Below are 24,444 nucleotides of genomic sequence, written 5' to 3' on the forward strand. Positions count from 1 at the left end.
TCTTATAGTTTTCAAATCTTTAAGGATAGCTGCAACCATGAATACTGTTTTTTTTACCGAAGTTGAAAATCTCCGAGAGGCCCTATATCTTCTCTGCTATTTAGTTGTATTGTTTCTTTACTTAGAGGCGGGCATGTAGTGTATGAAATGGACACTCTCAATTTTCGTTTAACATCATGAGCATAAATTCGATGTTCATGTTTCTATGGCAGCTTTTGATGCACTGCATTCCCCGAATTGGCGCTCGCAGCCTTGCCCCAAGCGACATGTGTTAAAATCGAACTAATCTATTCCATTAGTTCTGGACGTATGCTATAATGCAAACACCAATGTTAAGAGGTATAAAGCCTCTACTTACGAGTTCCCAGACAACACATAAGCTATACACAAGCTCCACATAAGCCACATCGGTCGATGCTGATACAACCTGCTTTCAGGAAGGCACTTCAGGTCAGGATAAAGTAGATTCAATTGAGCGATAACAGACTAATATAGCGCGTAGTTCTATGAAAACTTGACGGTGAAACTAATTCTAGACACAATGACATGAAGCCAATCTACTGCACATGTACCAACAGCTATTTTCCATGGAATCGGAAGATGCGGTTAGTAACGTATTGGCTGAGATAATAACGCAATCCATGAAAAAATCCAGTTGTGTGAGCAAATGATGTCGGGGCGTTACTCTTGACATCCCTATCCGCCTGCTTTTTCTGCCTCTCGGCCACCAATTCGGTCACCTTGGGGTACGCCCACTCTCGCGGGTTGACCGTTCCGACAGCATTGGCCGACTTTAGGTACTCGCGAAGCTTTTGACTGGCTTCAGAGTCCTCGCCAATCTTGGAGTTGAGCTCCTGCAGGCGATAGCGCGGATCGCACAAGTGCCACGTCACGTAGCCCTGGAAGAATGTTCGCAGGGTGTGCATCATCTTGGCATCTTTGTCTTTGAACACGCTGATCAGCTGCTGGGAATCAGTGATTGTGTCGTCGGTTACCCTTTTCAGGGCCTTTTCCAGTGAGATTTCGTTGCACTGCGCATAATTGTTGACCAGGCTGGTCTGGTCGCGCGGCTCGTCAAATTCCTTGTAAAACGACAAGAGGTCGTTGACAAAGACCATCCAGTTTTCCATTTGCGAGATGGCTGCCGTGATTTCCTTGAAGAGCTCAGTCTCATCAAATCGCTCCTTGGGAAACATGGATCCACCGACACAATGCCCGAGCCCATTCATGCGGCGCAAAAAGTTGGGGTAGTCGTAGGAGCCGGGGAACCCCATAAAGTTGTGCTGCTCAATCCAGCATCCTTGAAAGACTGGAGTGCGAAATTAGCTGCATGAAGAAGAAAAGAAGAAGACGAGAGCGGCGGGCCATCGCAGGTGCCTTACAATCCATCGTGGAGCGGACCATGTTCAGACCGCAGTACGGTCCATAGTGAGACAGCACCTGGGGAAACTGCTCGTTGACCATTTGCCACCAAGGGTGCTCCTGTGGTTTCCCCGAGAGAACATTATCATAAAATGTCTTCATGCTCTCCGAGGGATCATCATGGCTGTCATCTAGGATAAGCATGTAGGTGTAATGAATGCTCAGGTCTGCCATGACCTCCTTGGATGCCGTGGCCCAGCTGTAAACCACCATGGCAACAATAGTTTGAAGAGAGGCCTGAAGCCTCTTTGGACTGGCTTTGATGTTTTTCTGTCGGGATGGCTGAGCAAAGTGCTGTGCGGTCTTGCTGTATGCATAGTGCAACTTGTCGATACGCTCCTCAGCCGTATAGTTTTCATCCTTGTACTCTATAGTGTCCAGGAATCGGACAATGGAGTTTACATAGTACTCGGTAGGAAAACTATCGGTTGACATTTTGAAAAAAGAAAAAAAAAGTTTAGGGAGCTGGGTTTGAGCTGGGTTTGATCTGAAGCAGAGATGTTCTCTTTGCTGTGGAAGACTGCTACCAACGTGTGAAAATGGTGTGAAAAGCAACTAGTGGATGTTCTTGGAACTTTATATCATAAGATTGGTTCAACTTGTACATTTTAGAGTGGACTCTTCCCGTTGGTATCCTGCCAGCGTATTGGTGCTCGAGATGCCGCCGCCAGGCTTTCGCAGCGCATCCTTCCTTGCCTGTGGCTGTTGTCAAATGAACGATATATTATATAATACGGGCAAAATTACCCGGTGGCTATCTTTCTACACCGGGGAGTGAGCGCAGCGGCACTCGTTTCTTTCTGGCGGATTCGTCTGTGTAAGAGAACTGAGTCGCGAGGATAGCAAGTCCCTGCTCGTCGCAGCTGCCCTCGATATCCACACCCTGCTCTTGCGCCACCCCCAGCTAGAAGCGTCGACGACGGTCAAACTGGTCCCTGATTTGTTTGAACATGAATGAATAGAACAAGTGCGAGTATGGCATCTAACTACCATGCGGACGCTAGATGCCTTCGTTCCGTCGAACAGCTTACGTGATCTCTGGCTACGGAACTCGGCGGACTAATCGCCAACTGGGGTCTTACTAGCCAGATTTAACTATTCCCGCCCCCCCTCCCCACCTCTCCCTTGGACCCCAAGGCTCCACTACACCCATCTCCGCATTTTAACGAACGGCTATATCGGCGGCCCGGATGATCGGCAGCCCAGATAAGAGCATTTACACCGAGAGCTACAGGTTTGAAAAGGCGAAGTCGGAGTACGATAAGACTCGTTCATCTTAAGTGCTAAGCATAGGACAATGTACAGATTACTGGGTAACCCTTTCCCAGTGCGCACCTTTCCTCAGGTCAACCGTCCGACAGACTGAGTCTACTAAAGAATAAAGGTCGAAGCTTTTCTGGTGTATATAATCCTTGTCCCGCGGTAGTGCGTTGTACTTGTAGAGTGGCTAAGTACTTATGTTGAGGCTGTCTCTGGTATCAGCCTCAAGTACTGCCTTGGAGAGCTGTCCTAGTTCGCCAAATTCTGGCAAGGTACTTCATTGTAAGCTTCGCACTGGAAAGGGAATTAATCCTCCAGAGATGAACACCTGCTTAGTGCTGATTTTGATAGGCCCTGATGTCGTCGAAATGGTTTACGTGGCAGCAAGCCCGGCAACTCCCCCGCGCAGCAGCGGCACATGGCATTCGGGGAGGAAGGTAGGGATACAGAGCACATTGTCGATCGCGTAACCGACCAGATGACCACTTGTTAGCCTGGCAACTTATTCCGGCTCAGAGGCTAGGAACAATGCAGCCCTTTCTCGGTTGTCATAGTGTAAGCATAAACGAGGCTGCTGCATCTAAACAATCTAAGTGGGGCCGAGCCACGACATCTTGGTGGCGCCCAGTGATGTCACAGTGTCAGCCCTGTGGCAAAGCCTAGTGGCCATATTCTGGGGACTTTGGACACGGTAAGCCTGTTTTGCTCCAGCCACTAATTTAATCATTTTTCCAAGTAATCACGACCCGTACTGGTACTCCTGTGTCGGCCCGAGCAGGGTACATGGCAGAGTAGTAGAGCCTTTCGGCACACGCTGTTAGTCAGCGCGGCACTGCTTTTTCCGGCCTCGACCCCACCTTGGCTACAGAGGGGCAGAGGGGCAGAGAGGGTATTTACAGTGGGTGCAGCCACCAAATTAGCTACTTTGTGGTGACAGACAGTCCCGTACAGCGCCCTTGTACCCCTGACGAGCTAGAGAGAGAGGGCTGCTGACCTTAGCAGTACCCGCCACTTATTTCGTCGACCACTTTTTCCGCGTCTTCACCGAGTCGCCAGCGCGCGCATCGACAAGAGACAGCTGGTGGATGCGAAGCCTGAGCCGCAAACCAGGTTCAAGGGTCTACGCGACGGACCCCCGTCTGCTCTGCATGGCCATCTTCATCCTGCTCCGATACTGCTGTGTTGCCCTAGTCGAAACCAGTCTCAACAACTGATCTAGAGATAACCACTTGTTTCTCTTCATCACGCGACCGCCCGCTCCTCGCCGCTCCTCGGTTGGCTTTGCACCGGCGCCACTGCCGCTTCCATTGTCTGTCCCTGTTCTACCTTGCATCTGCGATTTTATTCACACAGTCTCCTTTACTCCGCCGATTTCGATAACTCATCACCACACTGATCTATCCGCCATGGGACACCGCACCACTTCTCCAGATGGGTTTCCCACCACAGACCAAGAGGTGCAGCCTCCGAACCTGCATGCGTCGAATGCGATAGTGGCATCTGCCATTGTCGTGCCCGAGCTGCATGATTCGGAACAAAAAGCAAAGGAGAATGCCCGTCCAAAGTCCAGCGACGAGCCGCGCATAGGACAAGATCACGATAGCACCAAAGAAGAAGCAGGCCAGGGGGCTGAAGGCCCGTTGGCTTCATTCCTGCGCGTTCTCTACACCTTCTCAACGCCTCTGGATCATTTGTTGCGCTGCATCGGACTGGTGGCCGCTGTCGCATCGGGTGCCGTTTTACCGTGTATGACGCTAGTCTTTGGCTCTTCGGTGGACGAGTTCAACTCTTTCGGCGCCAACCACACGTCCGCCGACGCCTTGTACAGCGGCCTGGCCCGCAACGCCCTCTATTTCTTCTACCTTTTCCTTGGACGCTTCGTGCTGGTCTATGTCCACTCGTCCTGCTTTGGAATATCCGGCATTAGGGCCACTAGGGCGTTTCGCCAGCAGTTTGTCAAGGCCGTCATACGACAGGACATTGCGTACATTGACTCGACATCCCCCGGAGCAATCATCACCACCATATCTGCCAACGTCAACATGGTCGAGAATGGCATCACGGAGAAAATAGGCAGCCTGATCCAGGCGATTTCTATGCTCGTTGCAGGCTTCGTAGTTGCCTTTACGCAACAGTGGAAATTGACGCTAGTGACAGCCACCACACTGCCAGTCTTGTTTGCAGGCTTCTACATCACCTTTGCTCTTGGTATGTCTTCAAACACGCGTCATCTACTGCGCAGCTGCAAAGTATTCATCCACCCCCCGAACCTGCTCACTGACGAATCGGACCAAAAACCGCAGACGCGAAAATAGAAGGCAAGATTCTCCAAGTCTATAATGATGCCAGCACTCTTGTCGAAGAGGCCATGAGCAGCATCCGCATGGTCAATGCATTGGACATCGGGAAAAGACTCAGCCTGCGCTACGATACATCTCTCGCCGAAGGCCAACGTCTGGGGCTCACCAAGGGCCCCGTTATTGGCTTTCAGTACAGTGTTGAAATGTTCACCACGTACTGTGCCTACTCTCTCGCTTGGTTCTATGGGGTGAAGCTCATCAGCAACGGCGAAATACACTCTGGCGGTGACATGGTAATGTACGGACACCCCAATCAAACATATCCCCTTACGCCTGTCCACCAATACGTAGAGTCAAGTACTGACCAGCCCACAGAGTTTTGCTGTCTGTTCTTTTGGCCACTCAAGCCGCCTCAGATGTCGCCCCAGGCTTCAGCGGCTTTGCTAGAGCATCGGCTTCTGCACGTGCCATGTTCAAGATTATGGACCGCACCCCAAAGATTGACTCACTCAGTGACAAAGGCAAGACGCCCGCTGAGACTCACGATATCAGCATCGAATTACAAGATGCTGTATTTGCCTACCCTTCGCGGCCAACTGTTCCCATTCTTCAAGGCCTCAGCCTCGAGTTTGAGGCAGGAAAGACCACCGCACTGGTGGGGTCATCGGGTTCCGGTAAAAGCACAATTGTGAGTCTGATCGAACGTTGGTTCGACGTGGAGTCGGGATCTGTCCTCGTATGTGGCCATAATGTTAGTGAGTTGAATGTCAGATGGCTTCGCAATCAGATTGGTCTCGTACAGCAGGAACCAGTCTTGTTCAGCAGCTCTATATACGAAAATGTTGTCCACGGCCTCTATGGCACGTCCATGGACTCTTTACCTGAAGCCGATAAACGTCAACTCGTCCGTCAAGCATGCGTCCAAGCTTTTGCAGATGACTTTATCCAGCAGCTGCCCGAGAAATATGACACCGTCGTTGGCGAGCAAGGCCAACTTCTGAGCGGCGGGCAGAAGCAACGCATTGCCATTGCCCGCGCTGTCGTTTCAGACCCTCGAATTCTTCTCTTGGATGAGGCCACATCGGCTCTCGACCCCACGGCCGAGCAAAGCGTGCAGGCTGCGCTCGACAATGTTTCCAAGTCTCGAACCACCATCATCATTGCGCACAAGCTCTCCACCGTTCAGAAGGCGGATAAGATTGTTGTAATTTCCAAGGGCAAGGTCCTGGAGCAGGGGTCTCACCAACAACTTTTGAATCTGAAGCAGGCTTACTTCTCCCTGGTCAACTCCCAGAATCTCGACGCCAAGGAGAAAAATAGTGACCAGCTTGATGATGAACCTGGAGCAGAGGACATTTTGACAAAGGAGGGTAAAGAATTATCAGAGGTCGAGAGCAAAAACCAAGCGCCTGCGGTCGTACCAGCACCAGGTAGCGGATTAGCAAACTCCAAAGCATCTTCATCTCAGCCAAAATACTCTCTCATCCGCTGCATCAAGGACATTGTCTTCAAAGAACAATCTCACCTGTGGATACTTTTTCTGGCTGGATTCCTCTCCTCGGCGGGGAGTGGCGCAGCATTCCCTGCACAAGCTGTACTCTTTGGTGAGAGCATTCCCACTCTTCAGCTTCCCCGCGGCGCTGCTATAATCGACAAGGGAAACTTTTGGGCTCTCATGTACTTTGTCTTTGGTATTGGAGTCTTGATTGTGTATTGGGGTGTTGGTTTCTGGTGGACGGTCGCCGCCTTTCACGCATGTCGCCACTACCGCAGGGAGTATTTCGAAGCTATGCTCCGGCAAGATATCCAGTTCTTTGATGTGCAAGGTCACAGTGCTTCTGAAATGACGAGTCGTCTATCTACAGACCCTCTTCATCTACAAATGCTCCTCTCCACGAATCTGGCTCTGATTTTACTCGTCATCTTCAATCTCGCCGCCTGTTGCATTCTCTCCTTGATAGTTGCCTGGGAGTTGGCGCTTCCTGTCATTGCCTTGGGAGTACCGTTGTTGTTTGGTGCCGGTTACTTCCGGATGCGCATGGAGATGAGCAACCAAGACCGGGTCGCAGAGATTTATCTGGAGGCTGCCCGCTTTGCCTCCGAAGCAGTTGGGGCCATCCGCACAGTGTCAAGCCTAACTCTGGAGCGCAAGGTATTGGACGGGTATGAAGAGCGGCTGGCACAGTCTTCCAAGATCGAGACTCGACACAAGCTCAAGAGTATGCTCTTGTTTGCATTCAGTGAAAGTATCACGCTGGCAGTGTCTGCGTTCTCGTTCTGGTATGGAGGAAAGCTGCTTTCGGAGAATCGGTATGACGTGACTGCGTTCTTCATCGTCTTTGTTTCCATTAGCATGGGTACTCAGAGCGCCGGTTTCATGTTTGGGTTCACCTCGGGTATGTGTGCTCTGGCCATCTTGTAGCTGATTTCTCTTGCTGACACAATTTCATTGGCAGACCTATCCAAGGCTCATTCCTCGACGAGTGACATCATGGAGCTTTGTAGAGCAAAGCCTCGCATCAATGCTTCTACCTGCAGTGTTGGAGGTGATGTAGACGAGGCCCTGGATGAAAAGGTTCCAGCTATTGAGTTCCGCGACGTCACATTTTCCTATCCAAACCGGCCGGAAATTCCTGTATTGCGGAATCTGAATCTAAAAATCAACAAAGGCGAGTCCATTGGCATTGTTGGAGCCTCGGGATGCGGCAAAAGCACCATCATTGGACTGCTGGAGAGGTTCTACGACGTTCAATCTGGCCAGATCCTCATTAACGGTAAGCCGATAGATGCTGTTGACGTTTGCCGTCATCGCTCTCGCCTTGGTTTGGTGTCGCAGGACACCATGCTGTACGGAGCTACTGTTCGAGAGAACATTCAGCTGGGCTTGTCACCTGACCAAGCGGCCGAGATGAAGTCACAGTCGGGCGAGGTCACACATGAAGCCGTGGTCAGAGCTTGCAAATTGGCTCACGTGGATGAGTTCGTCTCGAGCCTTCCGGATGGATACGACACCAACATAGGAAACCATGGAAGGTCTCTGAGCGGTGGGCAGCGTCAGCGTCTTGCGATTGCGCGAGCCCTCATTCGAGACCCAGACTTTGTGCTGTTTGACGAAGCGACCAGCGCGCTCGATACGGAGAATGAAGCCCTAGTCCAAGAGGCATTGCAAAGTTTAGTGATGAGCAACAGTTCACAGACATTTATCTCTGTGGCGCACAGACTATCTACCATTAAGAACTGCGATCGTATTTTTGTTTTACATAGAGGCCAGGTTGTTGAGGAAGGGAAACATGAGGATTTGGTCGGCAGGCGCGGCCAATATTACGCCATGGTACAGGCCCAGACGCTGGATAAAGAGGCTTAGAGTTGATGATGCTACCTTATAAATTAACGAGGAATTCTCAAAACAAGAACAAGTGAATAGATGAGAGAATTAAATAACTGCGCTGCTTGTTTTTTCTTGCTTTGAGAAAGATTATTTAGGGCTATTATTACTGTACCAGTTCACAAAAAAAGGGTTGGATATACTCGTTGTGAATGTAAAAAACCAGTTTCTGACTCCGATATTAATAGCATGTGCGGGGGTCGAACACAAAACCACCACACTGTAACTACATATATATAAATATATCTACACAAGGACACTGACTAGTCAATGGATTGCTGACTGGCATTGGCAATCACTAAACATCGGATTTGTTCATTTGATCATGTTGGGCGGCAAATATGCGTTTGATCCATGCCAGCTTGGCCTCTTTAGCCCGCCTGCCCAGGACAGAGTCAGGAGCCATGACGTCGAAGCCATGGAACCCGCCAGGCCAGACGTGCAGCTCGGCCTGCACGCCGGCTTCCCACAGGCGGCTGGCATAGGTCACGGCCTCGTCGCGGAACGGGTCGGCGGAGCCGACATCGACCCAGGCCTCGGGGAGGCCGGCCAAGCTGGCCGCTCTCGCCGGGGCAAAGTACTCGCTGACGCCCGGCCCGTAGTCGTCGCCGCGGTTCCCCAGCACGGCGGCCCACGCGGCGGCGTTGCTCTTGCCGTCCCACGGCTCGCCACCGTCGTGGTACTGTCGGGCACTGGCGGTGTCGTTTCTGTCGTCAATCATGGGGCAGCCGAGAAGCTGGGCGCGGATGGGGGCCGTTCTGGACGGGACGGAGGAGCCCGACGACGCGAGCCCCGGCGTTGGGTGCGCGGCGAGCGCAGCGTCTCGCGCCAGCAGGGCCAGGCCGGCGGCCAGACAGGAGCCGCCGGAATGGCCGGCGACGATGATGCGGTCCGTGTCGATGCCCAGCCGCGCGGCGGCGGCCGTGTCGTGCAGCCAGAGGAGGCCGGCCCAGCAGTCGTGCAGGGCGGCGGGCTGGGGGTTCTCGGGCGCCAGCCGGTACTCTACGCTGACGAGCACGCAGCCCGTCTCCATGACCCATTCCAGCGGCTGCTCGAGGCCAAAGAGCCGGTTCAGGAATATCATGGCCCCGCCGTGCATGAAGTAGATGCAGGGCCGCCGGAGGGGGCCGGCACTGGAGGAGCCATCGGGGGTAGGGGTAGAGGTGCAAGGTGAGAAGACGGATAGAGTGACGGGAGGGTCGTCGGGCTTGAGACTGGCCACCTCGTACTCGCAATGGGTGATGGGCCGGCCGGCAATCAGCCCGGACGCGGTGGGCAGCGGTCCGTAGCCGTCGGGGTCGCTGTGCAGCGCGACGATGAAGTCGTTGGTGATGGGCCCGAACGGCGGGTAGGTATCACGAACCACGGCCAGCTCTGCATCGTATGGTGGGCGCGGCGGGAGGGTGGTCACCGTTTTGCTTCTGCTTGTGCTGCTGCTGGCACCATTGTGCTGGGTGGTGGTGGTGTTGGTGGTGGTAGAAGTCGCCATGTGCGTGTGTGTGTGTGTGTGTGTGTGTAGCGTGTGTGCGTAGCGTGAGAGCCAGCCGGAATGAGAGCTGAGAAAAGTTTCAAGGAGGCACACACAAAAGAAGACCGAGCTAAAAGTTCAATCGAAAGACATGTGCTACCATGATTGAGAATGAGAGAGCAACTGCATCACATCGTTCTCGCCGCATCGTCTGCTGCCAAATTGGCACCGAAGATCAAGACTTTGGCTTGGTCAGTACAGGACACTTGGCCGTCTGCGAACTACCTAAGCGCTAGTAAAACAACAGCCTTGCCATCTGCCCACTACCTAAGCGCTAACGTAGTAAGATAACAGCCTTGCCAGAATAGGGGGCAAGGTCAGATCGAAGGTGAGGAGTGGAGGGGCAGAGGGGCAGAGGGGCAGAGGAAACACTCCTCTCGTCTGGAACATCGCTCACCCTCTCTCGCTTCGGTATCGACAAGCATACAGGGCACTTAGATCCGCCAACCACCTAAGCGCTAGTAAGATAACAGCCTTGCCATCTGCGAGCTACCTAAGCGCTAGTAAGATAACAGTCTTGTCAGAATAGGTAACAAGGTCAGTCAGATCAGAGGTGAGGAACGAAGGGGGCGGTTTAGAGGAAACACTCCTCACCTGGAACTCGGCCCCCCCTCGCTTAGACAGGAACAATAGACCCCTCGTTCCCTCCTGCAGCCTGCCCCTGCCCAGCCTTTTACTGCGCCCAAGCCGCTGTGGGGGCGAGGAACGAACGCCTGTGCCCCTCCCTCCTTCACCCCGCACACACACGTTGACACGTAGATCCCTGAGATACACGCCCTACACGCCCTACCACTTATTGCCGATGTCCGCCGCCACAGTGCATAACGTTACACCACAGGGATTCACGTCATCTGGCATCTTTCCCTATCAATCTTGTGCTGCCTCACCTCCCCCGCTTCCCGAACTCTACAGCCACCCCCCCCCCCACCACGGGAGTTCTGCCCGTTCCCTGAGATGTCGTATTTTATGCTTCTACACATTCAACTATGGTCTCATTGTGCCTGGGCGTATAGCAGAAGTTGTTCCATCTGTCGCACTCTCGCACTCTCCCTTTCTCTGTCTGTCCTTCTCCGTCTGTCCTTCTCCTTCTCCCTCTCTACAGATACACATTTCGCTAGCCTTCTTTTCATTGAGCCCTTCCACCATGTCTCTTCCAGAACTGCCGAGGCTCGACGCTTCCCAATTCAGATGGCACCCAGCGCCGGGCTCCAGCCGCACTCTCCAGAGACTGGCCAACGGGACAGAGGCCTGGGTCGGCATCAAGGATGAGAATGCCAAGGGCCAGTACGACACGTACCTCAACACCTCTCTGCGTGTCCAGGAGTCTGGTGCGCTCTCCCTCTCCACGCTCCGCGATGCTCTCGTGCTGGCCCTGGTTCAAGTTCGCTTCGCGCATCCAGACATCGCGTGTGACGCTGTCTGGGGCCAAGATGCCAGCCCGAGCAAGCCGCATCTTCAGTACACACCGCCTGAAAGCACCGAGGCCGCTCTCGCGTGGGCGAGGAGCCGTGTTGCCATCACCGCAGGCGGCTACGATGGCTTGCAGCTTCAGCTTGACCTCAGTCGCCAGCGACGCTCGCGCGCCCCCAAGTCAGCGCCGTCCTTTTCCATTACGCTGCTCTCCAACGAGTCAGACCGAGAGCGCAGGTTGCTCGCCGGCGCCAAGGTGGACATGCTGATTCGATTCAATCACATCTTCTGGGACGCCATGAGCTCTCGCGACTTTACCGGGCAGATACTGCGTTGCGCCGCCAAACATCTGCAAAAGAATGCTGCCCAGACTTTGCCGTCGTTGGAATGGGGCACCGAGATTGCTCGGCTGGCAACGCCGCTCCTCGATGCGTGCGCAGTCGATGTTGACACGTTGGGTGCCGACTTTGAGGCCGCTAGAGGAGAGTTTATTGATGCCTTGTTGCGATCAGGGGTGAGTGGTGGCGGATTTTATTATGCTATTTTTTTCTTCTTTCGTTTTCTCTCTCGGGTTTCGCTGACAACGTCATCAATACCGGGTTAGGCGAGCTGGGGTCTTCCCGTCACCAACAGTACTGGGGACGCACGCTCAGAGTGGTTCACCTTTAGCAAGGAGCAAACAAAGAAGATGATCCAGGCCGTCAAGACTCGTCTGGGGCAGCAGTATACCATCTCGCATCTTGGACACGCCGCCATGGTTTTGGCGCTGCTCCAGAGCAACCCGCTTGGTTCGAGCGCCCCCCCTGGTACAGCCCTCATCACCCCGCTCCCTGTAAATGGACGCAGATTTCTCAAGCGTGAACATCAGGAACATCGATTCGGCTCGTGCCAGGCCGGCGCCGTCGTTGAATTCAAAGACTTGGCATCATGGGCTCCCGCAACAGATCACCCTGGCAGTGTACAAGAGGCATTGGGCAAGCTCTCCAGGCATGTCAAGGATTCTTACGACTATTGGCTGCGCAACCAATTCCAATTGCCTCTGGGCATATCCAAAGACAACTTTTTGTCCGCCTTCCTCTCATCGTGCGTGTATTTTTTTCCTAGCAGGAGTCTCTGCTCAATCTCGAAAGCTGACATGCAACGCAGGTCTCCCATGCCTTTTACGGGGTCTTCCATCCCGGTGAGTACATGCAGCCAAGACGCCCGACTTGTTGACTTGCGCACAGCTGTCATTTGCGTATCCATTAGAATACTAATGTTGTCAAACAAAGATTTTTGTTACCGATGGTCTGGTAGACAACTACGTTCCTGGGCACGTTGCAACGCCGGATGGCGAGCAACTGCTCGACGTCGAAAGCTGCGTTTTTGGAGTCGACACCTACATGTCAGATATGTAAGTCTTTTGTTCATTTCGCGTTTAAAAGTGTCTGCCTAGGCTAATGGTAAACTCAAGTCTTATCCGTATGGAGAGCTGGAAAGGTGCTACAGTTCTCTCCGTCTGCTACAATGACGGATGTCTACAGGCCGAGACTGCGAGAGAGTTTTTGGGCCGCGTCGCGCAGTTCATGCTTGCCTTTATTCAGGAGGAGCACCCATGAGAGGCCTGGGCGCCTCAATTTTATCAAAACTTCATTCAGATTTAAGCTCCTAGAATTAGATGAATTGCATTTTCTTTTTCAAGATTTGTCTGCCTCAATATGGCCGTTCTGCGCGTGCTTTTTCGAGTCCATCCCAGCGCACTAGTAACACTACTAAGGTACAGTGCTGCGGAACGGGCCTCCCAATACCAAGCTACTAATAAACCAAGGCACAAAAACAAAACGAAAAACCCAATTAACACCTAATCCCCTCTGCTGCGGAACACTACACGTCATGACTCAAGTTGTGATCATGTCCCTTGTTGGCTAGCCCTAATCGAAGCAGCATCTGTCCTGGTGAACTGAGGGGGGGTGATTTGTGGCAGAGGTGGCAAGGTGAAGGGGCGCGCTAAGTTCGTTAGATTCAATCTCACGTCAACTTTTCACTATAATCTTACATCTGGACCCTTCAAATTCGAATTGAATAAAGAAATAAATAATCCGGAGTAAATCAACTAACTTGAATAGAAATCGACCGACCCGGCACTAAGAATAACGGGGCGGGCCAGACAAGGATAGTCACCGCAAGTACCGCAAGTTAGTTCGGGACTCGCTGAGGCTTTCGCCGAGGCTCTGAACTGTGTTGATCGTCATGTTGCCTCTATCAGTAGTGGAATATCTAATGCCTTCTCGGTCTCACAGCAGTGAGCCCCCCACCGTCATCCATCAACAGGGAAATCCCAGACGGCTCATAACTTGCTGGGGGCTTTGCCGAGACCAAGGCTCTCACCCGTTGTCCGCTACCGCTTCCAGGCAGACGTGGACCTGATATGACAACTCAGCAAGCCCCAATCGTTTTCTGTTCAGAGAGTCTCCTTTACCTTTCATATTTTCAGCCCAGTAACTTTATCGCTGTGACGCCAAGTAACGTCTGCGTTGGCATAGCATGGCCAAAACTGTCTGCATCGTAGGTTAGTGTCACCCAATCCACCCATTCATTGCTCAGTCGTGCGGCCTATTCGTGTTAACATTTGTCGCTACTAGGTGCTGGGCCTGCCGGCCTTACAGCGGCCAAGAACTTGCTCCATGGGGCGCCAAAGGACTTCTTCAAAGTCACCTTGTTTGACGCCCAGAAGGATATCGGCGGCCTGTGGCCAACGTCTGTAGACGACACCCAGCGCCAGATCCATCCCCTCATGTTCACCAACGGCAGCAAGCATACTGTGGCTTTTAGCGACTTATGCTGGGATGACGACAGCATTGATCAGTTCCCCAGGGCGCACAATGTCGGCGAATATCTCCATCGCTACCTGAAACGCCATCTCCAAGGGAACAAGAGCTTCCAGTTGGTGTTGGACACGCGCGTGGTCAACGCTGAGCGTCCGGAAGGTGACTCTGGACCGTGGAGCGTCAAGTTGGAGTCGTCCTCGGGTTCTCAGACACAATGCTACGATTATTTAATCGTTGCGTCTGGCTTCTTTGGAAAGCCCATCATACCGCCCTACTTTCGAGACGACATTGTCGGTCGCGACATTCCCGTAGTCCACAGCTGCCACTATCGGAACCTCAAAAGCTTGCTGGGCAAAGGTCGGCCGGGTGGGGGCAAGATCTTGGTCGTTGGCGGGCAAATGTCTGGAGTAGAAATATCTGGAACCATTGCTACTCATCTTTCCTCGGCTATTCACTCTCCCGATGACTGCGGGATCACGGATATCGAGCACTATTCCATCCATAATGTGGTACCACGGCCGACGTGGGTTTTTCCATTGTTTACAAGTCCAGAGGTATGTCTTTATCTTCGAAAAAGCTTCTTGCAAAGAACCATTTTTTTTTCTTTTCCTTGAGAGACAGAAACATGTGGGAATGCTAATGTGAGACCCAGCCGGCGTCTTCCGCGCCTCCATTCCTGCCGCTGGAGTTTTCGCTTCTCAACCGCAGCAACAGAGGCGAGGTCTTGGTGAACACACAAGGACACATTGACGAGGAAAACGCAGAGTTCCTGCACGGTCTCTATCAGTACATGCTAGGCGGCAGCCAGTCGGAGTTTTCCTCTGAAATGGAAATCACTGACGATTTCATGACAACCCAGCCTCACATGTCCGTCAGTGACTGGTACAGCGAATTTGTTCGAAGCGGCATGATCGAAGTGACACTTGGAAAGGTTGTGTCCATGAAAGGACGAACCGCGCACATCTCTGGAGACGCAGACGACATCTCCAATGTGGCAGCCGTCGTCATCGCCACCGGCTTTGACCCGACTCCGTGTCTAGAATTCTTGCCCGAGGACGTCCGGCGCAAGATGTCGCATTCGCCCGAGCACGTCAACCAGCCGCTGGCCCTGGCTTTCCACGGCACACACCATCCCGCGGTGCCCCATATTGGCTTTGTGGGATTCTACCGGAACCCCTACTGGGGGGTGATGGAGATGCAGGCCAGGTTCCTAACGAAGTTGTGGTCCGATCCGGACTCTGCCAGCCTGCAACGCATGCTCGCCGATGATGACTCCATAGAGAGGACTCTGTCGCTGCGAGATGACCCCCGCGTGTCGCAGTATCCCATGGGAGACTATCCCTGGCTGATGCAAGAATTTGCCCAGGCCCTGCAGCTTGAAATGAGTCCGCTGCCACAGGTAGTCGCGCCGCCCGTGCTGTCGCACAATGATCGACCACTGGACACGCTCACGCCCGCTAGATACCTGGACGCTTCCCCTGAAGAACAGGCTCGTCGAGAGGCAGCCGTGTCCATCCACAATGTTGCAACAGCCATCGAGGCTGCCCTGACAACTCCAAAGTATGTTGCCCGGGGCGTCTTCCGCAGCTTGCTGGGGAGGTGGAACGTGGAGACGACTGTGTTCGGCTCGTCGACCTCGGCAGCCGCCACAGCAAGCACCACCACCACCCTATCCAGCACGGCCGACTTCAACCTGCGCAGAAAGACGGCAGACGGCGTGCAGCATCTGACCAACGGCCATCGAATTCAGTGCGATGACGAGGGCTTTGAGTACGTGTGCGTGGAGGCTGCGGACCCGGGCGCTGAGGCCTCCCCAGCCATCGCCATCCACGCCCCGGCCATCTGGCGCTACGACGAATCAAACGACTCTCTCAGTATCTGGTCTGCGCAGCAAACTATACGTCCCGAGGCCGACGCCTTCTCCCACACTCTTTCTTTCCAGCAACCCGAGGACGAGAGCGAGCGTGAGGAGGGCTGGCGCGCTACAGCAGCGCATTTGCGGTCTGACGAGCAAACCATCAGCTACAAATTCAAATTTGAGGCTGTCAATCTGCAAGAGTGGTCAATCACCACTCATCAACAAGATGGCGAGAGTGAAGTCGTGGTGGCAAAGGTGTTTACCCGTTAGATTGGTAGATGTATTTGCCGCCTGCCCGGTGCTGCTCGCTGGGTGGAAGTAAGCTCTATGTATATGCTACTACAAGAAAAAAAGCTGCATCTAGGCCTTTTGATACTACTACTAGAGATTAGGCAGGTTATAATAGTAAAAAAGACGGGTGATATAGCCAACCACTACTTTTACAGGCGGAGAATCTTTCATTGGGGGCTTTATTTAGTGTAGCTTATCGAGGGGCACTGAAGCAAGCACCACAGTTGGCGCGATATAGCGAATACCTCCCCTGTATCTGCGCCAGCACAGTGATTGGACGAGCTGCGGCGCATCATTATTACATTACAGCGAAAGCCTCATCTGCAACCTTGTAACAGCAGTGTGTCGAACTATACAAGATGCCAACCCATCCAAGGCTCCCCCTGTGCCATCCATGTGCTGACCAAGTCCATAGTGTTAGGTCGTGGCCAGCATAGAAGACTACCACCATAGGATTCTTTACGAGTAACTAATTAGCGCAAGAGACACGTCCAGCCCGCATCTTGTCCTTTCTGTTTCTTAGAGCACAGGCTGCAGTCTTCGACACACTGGCTGGCCGCCAGGTAGCGTTAAAGGAATCGGCTCCAGGCCGTGTCGTGAGGTGGACTGACCGGCACCGGCCGCGGCTATTATGGTGTGATGCTATTCCAGCAGACCACGACTGCAGCGGCCGGACGACTCTTAGCAACACGCTCACTATTCGCATTCCACAGTGAACGTGGACAACCGTACATCACAACTAGAAACTATGATAGCCATTTATAAGATCAATCGCGCCGGGAGCCTTATGGCGCCACTAGCAGGTTTCAACAGCTTAACTGCACAAAACGTTAGTGGCTGCGGTGTCTAATAATACAACGCACCGGCTACGGTAGCTACACCGGCAACACCTTGGACTAAGTTACGAACGTTAGTTAGGGCCTAGGCAGCCGCCACGTGCTGTGCCAGCGGCGGCGACAAGACTTAGGCGTTGCCACTAGCCATATTAGCTACAACACCTACAAGGAATATTCAGCCTCATTTTTTTTCTTTTTTCTCTCCAGTCCAGATTTCCAAATCTGCGGACATTGAAGATGGCTGTCCCTATCTGGTTCGCCTGGGTCCTTGTGGCTGTCTTCGGCTACCTCGTCTACAAAAAGTCAACGAGCAAGAACAAGAGCAGGCTCCCGCCCGGGCCGAAGCCGCTGCCTGTGCTAGGGAACATTAATGACTTTCCGCCGCCCGGAAAGCTCGAGTACCAGCACTGGCTGGAGCATAAAGATGTCCACGGGGCTATTAGTTCCGTCACCGTTATGGGCATGACGCTCGTCATCATCCACGACAAAAAAGCCGCCCACGAACTGCTCGACCAGAGGGCGGCCAGGACGTCGGGACGGCCCACCATGGTCATGGCCAACCAGCTGTGCGGCTACGAGGCGATTGTCGTCTGCCAGAGCTACAATTCCACGTTCCGCCGGTACCGCAAGTACCTGCACCGCGAGCTCGGCACCAAGGCGTCGGCGGCGCAGTTCCAAGACGTCCAGGAGGCCGAGGTCAGCCGCCAGCTCGTGCGCGCGCTCAAACACCCGGAGCAGTGGAAGTCGCATTTGAAAACGTGAGACCATTGCCATCCTTTATTCGAGTCTGCTGCAGACCGCTAACGCTTCTTAGTACCGCCGCCGCCACGGTCCTCAAAATGGCCTACGGATATACCATTGAGCCTAACAAGCCCGACATGCTGGTCGACCTGATTGACCAGATGATGACCGAGTTCTCCCTTGCCGCCGTCCCCATGGCCTGGGCAGTCGACATCATCCCGGCATTGCGCTACTTGCCCGAGGGCATTCCCGGCGTCAAATTCAAGGAGACGGCGCGCCGGTGGAAAAGGTCGATCCACGCATCCGGCTACATCCCCTACAACTTCGTCCGCCGCCAGATGGCCAGCCTTACCTCGCGGCCGTGCTACGTGTCCAAGCTCGTGCAGCAGCTCACGCACGAGAGCGCCGATGGCAAGCTAAGCGGTGAGGATGAGCATGCTATTATCTGGACCGCGGCCAGTTTGTACGGCGCCGCCGCCGACACCACCGTCATCACGCTCACGGCTTTTACCGCCGCCATGATTATGTTTCCCAATGTGCAGAAGATGGCTCAGGATGAGATTGACCGTGTCGTCGGCTCAGAGCGGCTGCCAACCTTTGCCGACCGCGAGAGCCTGCCGTACATTGACGCGCTAGTCAAGGAGGCCTCTCGCTGGTGGCCCATTTCGCCAATGGGCTTCCCCCATACGGCAACCGAGGACATCGAGTATGAGGGCATGCATATCCCTAAAGGCTCGCTCCTCCTGCCTGCCGTCTGGTGGTTCCTCCATGACCCCGAGGTCTACGCCGACCCGGAGCGCTTTGACCCGGAGCGGTTCCTGGCGCCGCGCAGCGAGCCCGACCCGCGTACCGAGGCCTTTGGCTATGGTCGCCGCATCTGTCCCGGTCGCTTCTTTGCCGACTCAAGCCTATTCCTTAATATTGCCCAAACGCTCGCCACATTCAGCTTTACCAAGAAGGTGGGAAAGGACGGCAAGGAGATTGACGTCAACATCGAGGCAAAGCCCGGCCTGCTGACGTACCCTGCCGAGTTTGAGTTTCAAATTTCTCCGAGAAGCGCCAGGCACGTCAGACTCATCGAGCAGTTGGATCGCAAGCATGCTTGGGAGGCGGGCGATGCAGAACTCCTTGACAACTTGGAGGACTTTGCGGCGAGGAATTAGTTCCCTCCAGTCTGGCTCGCTTGCATGGATGAACTAATGCCGAGTCGGATTCACTGTCTTGCGCGTTATGCTAACTTGTGTCGCAACCAATACTGGGTATTCCTGCCGGGATCTAAGTGAATGTACGTGGTCGCACTCGTGATCGATGTGAGCTGCGGGTGTGTCGCCAATACGCGTGGATACATTGTCACCTCGGCCGCATTACCGCTGTCGCAACATCTCCAATTCCGAGTTCAAAGTTGCACCTAAATTAAAGTGCCTATTAGCGCCACCTTCGTTTACCAGCCGCTGGCCACGATGTACGTAATTTATTACTTGGATGGGGGCCTAAGACGTGTATGGATTTTTATCCCGCTCCCCGAGGGTCTAGACAGAGCTATCTTGCGCATCGATACATTTCATACCTGACTTCCAATGCCCTACGATTTCACTTTCACTGCCGATCCAGCCTCGCCTTTATGCTCCATAACAGGCCTACTTGAAGGCCAATTCCCCAGTGTTCAGTTTCCCATTGTCAGCAGCTAAAGCACGGTCTGCCACTATTGAGACTGTTTCTTAGCGTAGCTTCATAAAGAGTGACTTTATGAAGATTGCTGGGTCGCCTTAAGCCTTTTCGTTGCCACCGCGAATTTGATTGCTGCCCTTACAGCTTACATGTCTGGCTTCCAATTCCCGTCATCGGACGCTGCTTTTCTCCCTAAGAAAAATGAAATATTCCCCATTATTGTCCCTGAACACCTAAGCAAGACCTTGTGTTGCGCTATCCGCTGTCTGCATCGGAAGAAAAAACTCTCAACAGTCTCGGATGTTTGGCCACATCCACACAGGTCGGATTCCGCGGCTCCAATCCTGTATAGAAGACCATTAGGTCTGGCCATGGCAGTACGTATTCGACTACAATAAATAAGTTATCATTATAATCTATTAATGAGGGACCTTGATAGTATACAGCGGGTGCTATGGACACTTCGCCACGGCCTGGTATTGCTTGATCTTCTGGGTCTCTGGGCGAATGCGAGGCCGGCGTGCCGGCGTACCTGTTCTCCGTCTCTTCGGGCCTCCTAGACAGTGAGCGACATCGCAGGGCTGAAACGACTGCAGCCTGACATCAGACCCCAGCGCTCGAGCAAGGTATATCGTACAAAAATTGCCGGCCTTGCTCCAGGAGCCAGTCTCCATCGATGGCCTCTCTTGGCGTTCTCTCGTCCACCATGTACATCGGAGTCTCGCAGGCGGCTCTCTATATACATGACCAAGTTTCATCAAACAGTCTCTTAGTATGTCTAAGCCGCAGGCAAGATATTGACTATGAACCGTATTCTAATCAGGGCGAACACAGATGTCATAGTGACGACTCATTGCGCGTGGACGCACTTGAACTACAGTAGCGAAGTAAGCCAAGATCGTATCGGCGTAGCTAGACGACGGAAACCTATAAAGTTTCCTGCCCAATCAATATGGCACAAAGTCGTCCCAAGCAATGGCTAAATATGCGTTAGTAAAAGTATTTATGTGTTGTTCGTGTGTTGAAGTTTGCTCTTACACGTAGGTGGCCAACTCGTACCGGTGTTGGAATCATCTGGTGCAAGCTCCCACAGTCTTTCGAGCTGCTGCAGGGTCCGCTTGGCGCTTTGGTTCCGCGTGATTTCATACTGACCTTGAAGTAGCGATCTAATGTCGCTTCTAGCCCGTCCTATGGCCTCGCAGCCAGCAACAAACAGGGCTGTTGTCAGAACAATAGAGGGGTGAAGACCACTGTGTTTGGGCATAGCATCTGCAAGGTGTACAATGCTGGCGACCGAGCTCTTCACTGCATCCGCCTCCCGATCCAGTTCCAGGCCGCATCGATGAAGGAATATTAGAGCGATATGATGCGCCACACAGTTCGCCATTCTGAAAGCCTCGGTTTGGCTCTCGTCGCACTGCCCTGCCAGCTCGTCAGACAGTATCGCCGGGGTCGCTTCATCCCGTGCCATCATAAAACGCACGATGCGAACCAATTCGGACGCATTTGCTGCGACATAGTGATCTGAGAGCTGCCCAAGTTCCAATGCATCGAAGTCTTGAGAATATCTTCGCATGTCTTGTAGCGCGGTAATCCACGTAAAAACTCCCAAAAGATCTTGCGAGCATGCCAGGTTACCGTCGATAACCCCAACACTCTCCACGAAAGGTAGCTCTTCGGGGTAGGCTTTGGAGACGACGGGCATAGACTTTGAGGGCCTGGGGGCCGGTAATGAGACTAGGAATTCCAGGAGTGAGAACAGCCTATTGATCAGCCGCCATAGACCAATGGTATCAGGCTCATCGGATTCCCGTCGTCGTGCGTCTGCCAACAGCAGGTTCGCACATTCAAAGTGACTTCGCCAAAAGCTGGCGTCAGGGTCGAAGTGCAATTCGCAATTTGCGAGCATCAAGGTGGTAGCAATGACGGCGACACTATTGGCATGGCCAGGGTCATGCAAGTCTGCTTGTAGCAGAGAAAGTGCAGAAGCGCGCAACTCCATGATGCGAATATCTAGCTGTTGACGGCCGATGTCGCGGTGGGTGTTGGATGCCTTGTGAAGAGCTCCGAAAAGTAGAGTCGAGTAGAGGAGGCTGGGGAAAGCTGACCCGACAGAGACGACAGCATTGCATGTGTCTTGCTGGATGGCCTCGTGGCAGCAGATGGCGGCAGAGGCGTCTCTAACAAAGTAGTCCAAGAATATGGCATGAGACGGGTCCTTTAGCGGCATGAATGCGCTATAGCCACTTGAAATATTTTGCAAAGGGCTGACTAGGCGTTGGGCCGATTGGCAGCGTGGTGATGACAACTGGTGCTCATTCATGTAGACGCATGCAGAGGCAGACCCACGGCACCTCGAGCAGCTCGGCCTCCTCTCGTCGCACTTCTGGTGCCGGGTCCTGCATCTGGAGCATCCGGTGCGGGAGCGGAGCTTCAGGCGTCGCTGTGTTCGCATATTGTTCGCTGAGGGACGTGTCAGCCCTTGCGACTTGTCAGGCTGAGATTTTCTGGAAGGAATATGCATGTCGTTTACCCGATGATCGTGGTGGGGGGAGGGCGTCAATGGCTCAGCCCAGCTCCGCCTCCCTGGTGGATGCGGCTCGGGACCAATGGCATCGAATTGCGACAAAGTATGGGGCCAGAGTCTCAGCACGCCTCTGAAGATTCATCAAGAGTTGGCTTCAAGGGGACGGCTTGATTTATGGGATAGTCTATTTAAGAAGCACGGCCGCCGCGGCGACCGATTGCCATTCCGGAGTCCCGCGGCTTTGATATGCTTCGTCTGGCGATAGTCGGGCGACACGAGCATTGCAACATTGTCCAACGTATAAAGGCATTCGCCTGAGCTCATCTACCGAAATTCAGGTAAAATATCATCTTCAAACGACTCTCACGAGTGCTTCCAATACTTTCCTGCATCACCAACATGACCGCCGAATCTGGTCTATACATGCCGGCCGAGTGGTCTCGCCACCGACGAACCTTGACTGCCTGGCCCGACCAGAGCTCCCAGAATGATAAAGAGATTCTTCGGGGCGCCGAGTTGGATGTCGCGGCCATTTCCAATGCCATTGCCGAATTTGAGCCCGTCATGCTGCTTTGCCGACCGAAAAACGTCGCTAGCGCAGAAAAGCTAGTGTCGTCCTCTGTTAAGATTCAAGAAATGGAGGTAGATGAGCTTTGGCTTCGCGATACAGGCCCTGTTTTTGTCAAAAATTCTTCAGGCAAGGTTCTGGGCGTCGATTTCAATTTCAATTACTGGGGCGCAAAGTACGCCGGAACCATTGATCAAGCGGTTGCAAAATCGGTCTTGGCCCACGACGCCACCGAGCGAGTGCAGGCGCCATTGGTTGCTGAAGGTGGCGGCATTGAGGTCGATGGCGAGGGCACGCTTCTCATGACCGAGAGCTCCGTCATCAACGACAACCGAAATCCTGGGCAGAGCAAGCAGCAGCTGGAAGAGCATTTGAAGATGCTTCTAGGTGTGCAGAAGATCATATGGCTCAAAGGGCTGAAAGGATACGACATTACAGATGCTCATGTGGATGCCACTGCCCGCTTTGCATCGCCCGGGCGCGTCATCCTAAATCGGCCCGCCAAGACAGCCAAAAAGGCATTTGTGGATGCGTGGGAGGACGACAAGCGAGTTCTGGCCATGGAAAAGGATGCCAAAGGCCGAAGTTTGGAGGTTATCGAGCTTGAGGAGGCGGATCCCACCAAATTTGACGGCGACGAGTACGAGACATGCCTCTCCTATCTCAACTACCTCCTCGTGAACGGGGGGTTGATCATGCCCGAGTTTGGCGACAAAGTTGCGGACGAGAGGGCTTTTGCGCTTCTGCAGCAGGTTTTCCCGGACCGCAAGGTTGTTCAAGTACGCTTAAATACTCTTCGAAAGTTAGGTGGTGGAATTCACTGTGCCACGCAGCAGCAGCCAGAGTAAAAGCCTAGTTACCTCAAATATGATACTCTTTTCTCTAGCATCAGTAGCCAATAAACTCTGGTGCTTGCAAATGATTGACGAAAACCATGTCCAGTTCAACGATTTTACAATGTAGAAACATATTGCCGTCGTGTAAAGGGGTCTCGATTCTGTGTCTGTCTTGACTCAACACTACGTAGCCGCTTCCCGCAGGCTGGCTGTAGCGCTGGGTTAAAAGCTCATGGCTGTCGCAAATCACCGTCATTGGTCGGACTCTCTTTTGTAGCTGGGTGGATCTGCATGCAAGCCACTGAAAGCGATGGTGAACCCGGCTGCGGCAGCTTATCATGAGGTTTATGCAAGCCCAGAGGAAGCGATCTTCTTGCCGTGGCAATCTACGTACCCTGTCGGAAACTAATGTCGTTGGCTGCTATCACAATAAATATGGGATGCTGGCTAATCTGGGGCGTAGTTGTGGTGGCGTCTAGGACTTCAGCTATCTTGGCTCCGCAGACTGTCAGTGTCGTCGACCCGTGTAAGATTTTTTTCGCGGCAGCTAATCAAGCAATCTATAGCATTCCGATAGATATTCATACAGCTCAAAATACCGATAGCAGCCTAGCGTCGTCTTACCCCGCGATAACAAGGGTTCCCAACATGGCAGTTGCATGTAGTTGGGGTGCGAGGTAGTGACAATCGCGACTATACATCTGTCAAGAACCAACATATATAAAATGTTGAGAGTCCCTTCAAGACCATGCTACTCTACTGCAGTACCCATCATCTTTTTCTATCATCTTTCGAATTTTTACTTGCCCAAACAATATGTCCAGCTCTCATCAGGAGCCGCCAGGCACATTTCTGCTCTTCAACCCGTCACAAAACGGAGAACACCACGAGATTATTCTTCGTCCCGAGCCTACCAATTCGCCGAATGACCCTCTTACTTGGCCAATGTGGAGGAAAGCTTGGCATACCTTTGTACTGGTGATTATCACCGGCTTGGCCGCCGGCCT

The 24,444-nt window shown here is 53.2% G+C and overlaps 8 protein-coding genes across 9 annotated transcripts; 5 read left to right on the plus strand and 3 right to left on the minus strand.

Moving 5' to 3' along the window:
* Positions 1-203: 203 nt before the first annotated feature.
* On the minus strand, positions 204-1,857 carry LMH87_000337 (uncharacterized protein; the record flags this gene model as incomplete). Its single annotated transcript, XM_056198226.1, has 4 exons — positions 204-282; positions 359-380; positions 686-1,309; positions 1,383-1,857. The coding sequence occupies 4 exons, from the start codon at positions 1,855-1,857 to the stop codon at positions 204-206; spliced, it is 1,200 nt and encodes a 399-aa protein (XP_056055195.1).
* Positions 1,858-4,088: 2,231 nt separating this feature from the next.
* LMH87_000338 (uncharacterized protein) lies at positions 4,089-8,346 on the plus strand (the record flags this gene model as incomplete). The annotated part of the gene is made up of 4 exons (XM_056198227.1): positions 4,089-4,890; positions 4,986-5,280; positions 5,358-7,378; positions 7,439-8,346. The coding sequence occupies 4 exons, from the start codon at positions 4,089-4,091 to the stop codon at positions 8,344-8,346; spliced, it is 4,026 nt and encodes a 1,341-aa protein (XP_056055196.1).
* Positions 8,347-8,665: 319 nt separating this feature from the next.
* On the minus strand, positions 8,666-9,856 carry LMH87_000339 (uncharacterized protein; the record flags this gene model as incomplete). 2 transcript variants are annotated; one of them, XM_056198228.1, is made up of 2 exons in its annotated part: positions 9,370-9,415; positions 9,597-9,856. In XM_056198228.1, the coding sequence occupies 2 exons, from the start codon at positions 9,854-9,856 to the stop codon at positions 9,370-9,372; spliced, it is 306 nt and encodes a 101-aa protein (XP_056055198.1). The 2 variants fall into 2 exon arrangements, with proteins under 2 accessions (XP_056055197.1, XP_056055198.1); XM_056198229.1 differs by having other exon boundaries at positions 8,666-9,856.
* A 1,183-nt stretch (positions 9,857-11,039) lies between these two features.
* On the plus strand, positions 11,040-12,903 carry LMH87_000340 (uncharacterized protein; the record flags this gene model as incomplete). Its single annotated transcript, XM_056198230.1, has 7 exons — positions 11,040-11,819; positions 11,910-12,028; positions 12,081-12,111; positions 12,174-12,388; positions 12,452-12,485; positions 12,577-12,698; positions 12,759-12,903. The coding sequence occupies 7 exons, from the start codon at positions 11,040-11,042 to the stop codon at positions 12,901-12,903; spliced, it is 1,446 nt and encodes a 481-aa protein (XP_056055199.1).
* Positions 12,904-13,828: 925 nt separating this feature from the next.
* LMH87_000341 (uncharacterized protein) lies at positions 13,829-16,240 on the plus strand (the record flags this gene model as incomplete). The annotated part of the gene is made up of 3 exons (XM_056198231.1): positions 13,829-13,853; positions 13,927-14,666; positions 14,765-16,240. 3 exons carry the CDS (start codon positions 13,829-13,831, stop codon positions 16,238-16,240), a joined length of 2,241 nt encoding a protein of 746 aa, XP_056055200.1.
* A 1,094-nt stretch (positions 16,241-17,334) lies between these two features.
* On the plus strand, positions 17,335-19,001 carry LMH87_000342 (uncharacterized protein; the record flags this gene model as incomplete). Its single annotated transcript, XM_056198232.1, has 2 exons — positions 17,335-17,855; positions 17,912-19,001. 2 exons carry the CDS (start codon positions 17,335-17,337, stop codon positions 18,999-19,001), a joined length of 1,611 nt encoding a protein of 536 aa, XP_056055201.1.
* A 1,452-nt stretch (positions 19,002-20,453) lies between these two features.
* Positions 20,454-21,736, minus strand: LMH87_000343 (uncharacterized protein; the record flags this gene model as incomplete). The annotated part of the gene is made up of 4 exons (XM_056198233.1): positions 20,454-20,485; positions 20,545-20,928; positions 20,990-21,037; positions 21,145-21,736. 4 exons carry the CDS (start codon positions 21,734-21,736, stop codon positions 20,454-20,456), a joined length of 1,056 nt encoding a protein of 351 aa, XP_056055202.1.
* Positions 21,737-22,432: 696 nt separating this feature from the next.
* Positions 22,433-24,014, plus strand: LMH87_000344 (uncharacterized protein; the record flags this gene model as incomplete). Its single annotated transcript, XM_056198234.1, has 3 exons — positions 22,433-23,380; positions 23,917-23,944; positions 24,004-24,014. The coding sequence occupies 3 exons, from the start codon at positions 22,433-22,435 to the stop codon at positions 24,012-24,014; spliced, it is 987 nt and encodes a 328-aa protein (XP_056055203.1).
* Positions 24,015-24,444: the final 430 nt, after the last annotated feature.

The sequence above is a fragment of the Akanthomyces muscarius genome, chromosome 6 (genome assembly GCF_028009165.1).
Source record: "Akanthomyces muscarius strain Ve6 chromosome 6, whole genome shotgun sequence".
Lineage (NCBI taxonomy): Eukaryota > Fungi > Ascomycota > Sordariomycetes > Hypocreales > Cordycipitaceae > Akanthomyces > Akanthomyces muscarius.